General features: G+C 34.5%; 1 protein-coding gene across 1 annotated transcript in view; it reads left to right on the top strand.

Moving 5' to 3' along the window:
- The window catches only part of LOC109375255 (C-type lectin domain family 7 member A-like), a 35,238-nt gene that overhangs the window by 8,986 nt on the left and 20,881 nt on the right, over positions 1–5,371 (top strand). The window contains exon 3 of the mRNA XM_019630542.1: positions 841–959. Within this exon, the coding sequence (XP_019486087.1) occupies positions 841–959 (119 nt within the window). The remainder of the gene's footprint in view (positions 1–840; positions 960–5,371) is intronic.

Genomic DNA, 5,371 nt, shown 5'->3' with positions numbered 1-5,371 from the left:
GAGAGAGAGAGAGAGAGAGAGAGAGAAGGAGGGAGATCTGTGGCCATAAAGTTTTACAGAAAAATTGGAACTAACAATTGAGTGAAGTATAGACCTCAGATGGGCTATGAGAAGAAGCTAATAATCAAGAAAGAACAGCCCTATAAACTAAACAATTTATACCTTCTACATTTACTTTCACTGCTCTCAGTTTTTTTGTTTCTGTCCTGTCTTACCTAACTGTTGTGGTTCACATGAAAATTAATGAAAGTAGATGTATGGCAAAGAAAATCAAAGGGGCCGAAAGTCTGTGTGGCTTGTGGACCTTCCTGTATTGCCTCCATATGGTGCTATATTTGTCAACAATTTAAATGTCATCATTCAACCCCAGATTAGTTATTCACAAAACATGCAGTCAGACAAATTTATTTTTAAGTTGTCATCAAGCTCTAAGAAGCATTTATTGACAATTATCATATAAATTTACATATTCAAGTTGAGGAAAAGAGAGTGACCAATCATCTTTGAAAATTGGCTAAGGAGCCTGTTGTCCTCGGATTTTGTCGGGGAGGTTGAATGGAGTACAATTTTGACATTTTGAATCAATTCTTTGCTAAAAGTTAAACAATAATGACTCTGAAGAAATGAAATATGCCTTTTGAGGTGCGTGTGGCATTCAAGAATTGGCACTTCTCGCTAGGTTGTTGCCAGCATATGCATGCACCCTGCAGCATGGTCATTCAATCTGTTGTCCCTTTCTCAATGTAAGAGTCTCTCACTGTTGTCTCTCTCTGTCTATTATATCTGTCTATCTCTATCTCTATCTCTCCTTAACGTGTATTTGTGTTTGTTTTCCTACAGGAATTTATAAAAACTCAAATTTCTTTCAAACCTAATAAATCGTTTTGGATGGGGCTCTCTCGCCATCAGACTAACGGACCATGGCTCTGGGAGGATGGCTCAATGTTCTCTTCTTACTTGTAAGTATCTAGAGAGAGAAAGGCTCACACCCTTTCTCAGAAAGGTGAGAGCATGTCAAGCAGTTAAGAATCTGATTTGTTGACCATATATAAGAAAGACAGAGAGAATGATGGATAGTGTTGGGGAGGAAGAAAAAGTGAGCCAGGAGAAAAAAAGGGGGGTGGAGGATTCCATAGTTACAAAGAACTGAGTGGCCATCTAGTGCCATCAACGCAAGTGTTCCTTCAGCTTTCTCACCAGGAGGGCATCTAGCACCTATTTGAAGTTGCCCAGTATGGAGCAGTCACAGTTGGTCAGCATAAAACTGTACTTAAGAGCACGGACTTTGGAGTCAGGTCTTGGCTTGAGTCCATGACTGGCCCACTCACGTGTGAAAATGGCTAAGTTGCTTAAACTATCTGAGTCTCCTTCCTCATCTAAAAATAAAACTAAAAATAGTATCTATCTCTCAGGATTTTGAGGTGCGGGAAATAAAAGTAAAACCACTTAGCATAGTGTCTTGCACATAGCAAATTTGTAATACAAGCTACTTTCAACATATTTCATGCTTCCATGATTACAAATTCTTCCTCATTGTGTATGTACTAGCCAAGCATCTCCAGAGAAGGAGATTTATATAGATCTCCTATTGGTTCTGTTTCTCTGATAGCTCTAACAAATACATACACAATGAGGAAGAATTTTTGAATGGATATTTATTATGAGGAATTGGCTCACAGGATTGTGGAGACTGAGAAATCCCACAATCTGCCCTCTGTAAACTGGAGACCCAAAAAGGCTGTTGTGTAATTCAGGCTAAGTATGAAGGAACGAGAACCAAGAGCAGATGGTGTAAAACCCAGTGACAAGGCAGGGAAAGATGACATGAGCTGTCTCAGCTCACAAAGTGAAGCAGGAAAAATGGAATGGATTCTTTCTTCCTCCACCTTTTTGTTCTATTTTGGTGCTCAGTGAATTAGATGATGCCCACCCACACTGGTGAGGGCAATACTCTACTGAGTTTACTGATTCAAATACTAATTTCATCCAGGAACACTCTCACAGATGCTCTCAGAAATAATGTTTAATGTGGGTGTGGCCAGTCAAGTTGACACATAAAATTAACCATCAAAAAGTGTTGAAATCTTTCTCACTGCAATTGTCATTCATTTCTCTTTTCATATCTGCAGAATATGAAATTATATTCCCCTTTTAAGTTTCTATTATTGCGGTGTGTGTGTGTGTGTGTGTGTGTGTGTGTGTGTGTGTGTGTGTGTCGCACCTTTCTTTTTTCATTTTCCTATCAATCTCAGTGGGTGTGTTTTCCAATTTAATTAATCTTTTCAAAGAAAGAAGTTTTGATTTTGTTAATTCTCTTTCCCTTTATCTGTGTTTTTAATTTTTTTCATTAATTTCAGTTCTCATGTTTATTATTTCTTTTCAACCAGTTTCTTTGTCTTGAATTTGCTATTCTTTCTCTAACATTTTTTATGCTTGACTCCTGTAATTCACTCTTTCTTTTTCTCAAATATGTACATTACAGGCTACAATTTTAACGTATTTTCAATGTCATTCAGTTCAAAATACTATCTACTTTGCATCATGAGTTGTGTTTTAACCTCTGAGTTACTTCAAAATGTATTTATTAATTTATAAATATCTGTATTTATACTTATCCTTTGGTTTTAAGTTTCAGCTTAATTTCATCGTGGTAGGAGAACATACTCAGTGTGATTGAATTTCTTATTTCTAGCTGCTTCTCCTTCCCATCCAGAGAGAATTATATGAAAATCTTCCACTGTGGCTCTACTTACAATTCTGCAAATATTTTAGTTGATGTGTTAAAGCCACATTATTAGACACATATAGACTATAGACTTAGAATTATTATATCTTACAGGTAATGGCCCACTCAGTGTACTTTTACTTCCTTCTTTTGAATTGATTTAATACTTTTTATTATTCTACCTTTTCTTACATTTAGATTTTACTGTTTTACTAATATTTTACTAGTTACTGTAGAGATTACAGCAAGTATTCTTCACTCATCCATGTCTAATGTTAATTGGCCTTTTTATGTTCTTCCTGGGCAATATAAAAATATTAGAATAGTCCTTTACTCTATGTACTCCCTCCTCAATTTACTTGCTATTATTTTTGCATACCTTATCGCTGACACATATTTTTCCACATTTACTATGTCTAAAATTGGCAATATGTCTTGACTAGGACAAATTGCTGTCCATTTATAATCACTGTAGGCCTGAACTGAAGCTGAGCTCTGTCAAGAAATATTAGCAATTTTTTCTGCCAAAGAGAAGTACCACAAACCTGAGGCTACTTAAATGAAACATTCCACTTAAATGTTGTTGTCTTTTCCCAATACACTGATATTATGGATTTGGATAGAACTGTATGAGTACCAGCTTGTGGTTAAACTCTCAAGGAGTATAATTTTTTCCTCCTATCTTCCGCTTGCTGGTAAGATTGAGACATGCACTTTTCATTGTTATTCTTTTCTATTCGGTAGTTTTAAGTTTTCATTTATTGCATCACCAAAATAGTCCTTTGTTTTCTAACTTCTGTCAGGTTTTCATTTAAATTTCTATCTTTGATAAATTTATTTCACTATATTAGATTGAATAACTGGTACATCAACAGTTGATGACATCTTGGATTCAATAAAAATATAACCTTAGAAAACTGTAGACGTGTAGATTTATGCAGTCAGTTCATCTAGATTCTCTCAAGTTTTTATGGTTTTCATTGTGTCTTATTCCTTCCTGCCTCCATTTTGAGTTACTTTCTTTAAGCTTGGCGAATACTCTTTAGTATTTCCTTTAGAGTTGAAATTTTAGAATTGAATTCTGTTTGTATAAAATGGTTTTATTCCTACTTTTGTAAAAAAAAATGTTTTTTGAGTATAAAATTAACATTTTTAATTTTTCCTCTCAGCCATTCAAAGATATTATTATAATGTGTTCTATTTTTTATTGTTGTTTTTGAAAAGTAAGCTCTTTGAAGATAATAAATGTTTTAAGTCTGATGTCTTTTTTCAGCTTTAGAAAATTCTCAGCCATTTTGCTAAATGCAGTTATATGCATTATAAACCCATTTACAGTATTTTATATGTCTTATTTGTTTTTCATATATACTTTTTATCCTTTTGTCTTTAATCTCTTTATTTACTTCTCATATATCTTTCAGCTCAGTATTTTTTCTCATCTGTTGCTATTCTGCTGTTAAAAGTATCCATTAAAGTTTTAAATGTTGTTCAGTTAATTTTTCAGTTCTTAATTTCAACTTTTTTCTAAATCTTCCCCGTCACTATTTATAATTCCTATCCTACTTCCAACGTTCTCAATATTGTCATTTAACTCCTACAATACACTGAGTATAGTTTTAACATTTGTCTTTGATAATTCCAATGTCTTATACTCATGTGTGTCTCTTTCTACTGCATTTTACTCCTATTTTTCATTCATCTTGATTTTTTATATGCCTGATTATTTTTGATGTGTGCTTAATGAATATATCTTAAATGTTTGTAGAATTAATTTGAAGTTTACAGAGTGGCTGTTCATTTGCTCTGGCAGGCACCATTTGGTATGACTAAGACATACTGCTGAGTATGATGACATTTTGATTTTTACACCACTTAATATTTACTGCCACTGGCACAAGCACAGTAAATTCATTAACAATCCTGACAAAATACATACTCTACTTTTCCATAGCACTTGTTTGTCTTGAGTTTCCTTTTGCTATTTTAAACATAAGATTAATGGGTTCTTTCTAAAGTCACAAGAGAGAGCTCAAATTAACATTTCGATATGTTACTATGCCTTGGTTTCTTGGGTGGCAGTAACTTAATCTAGCTCTGTCCATATACAACAAACTGTTGGAGGTGAAGGAAAATTTTTAGAGAACATTAGTCAGAATTCTCCCTGAGGACTGGATCAAAGTTGTTTCATGTCCTTAGTCTAGTTGTTTTTACAGAAGAATTCTTTCAATCCACCAAGCTCAGAGCCAAGAGATAGGTTCACAAGATAAAGAATATCAGACCTTAGCTTTCACACTGAGGCTTAGTGATGTTCTGTGAACTTGAGTAATTGACACTGCTCCAGCAGGAGGCTGAAGAGCAAGCAGAACAGAGCCATGCTGCCACTTACCCGTGGTAACTATCATAATTGTCTATCATTTCATGCTAATAGGATTCTGCCTTCAGGATGCATTAAAACACGCAGGGTTGTCTGCCCTGCCTTCAAAAAGAATCCCTCATTTAGTTCTACATCCCTTTGAGCAATACATCTTGCTCTACTCACTAAATATACCCAATAACAATTTCACTAAACTGTTGTTTTATTTGATAAATATACTTCTAGGTAAGAGGTCAAGAGATAAGAAAAGAACTGCCGATAGAATATTAATT

The sequence above is a fragment of the Hipposideros armiger genome, unplaced genomic scaffold, assembly GCF_001890085.2.
Source record: "Hipposideros armiger isolate ML-2016 unplaced genomic scaffold, ASM189008v1 scaffold_922, whole genome shotgun sequence".
NCBI classification, from domain to species: Eukaryota; Metazoa; Chordata; class Mammalia; order Chiroptera; family Hipposideridae; genus Hipposideros; species Hipposideros armiger.
Note: the sequence above shows the minus strand (reverse complement) of the source record. Positions and strands in the feature narration are given on the sequence as shown.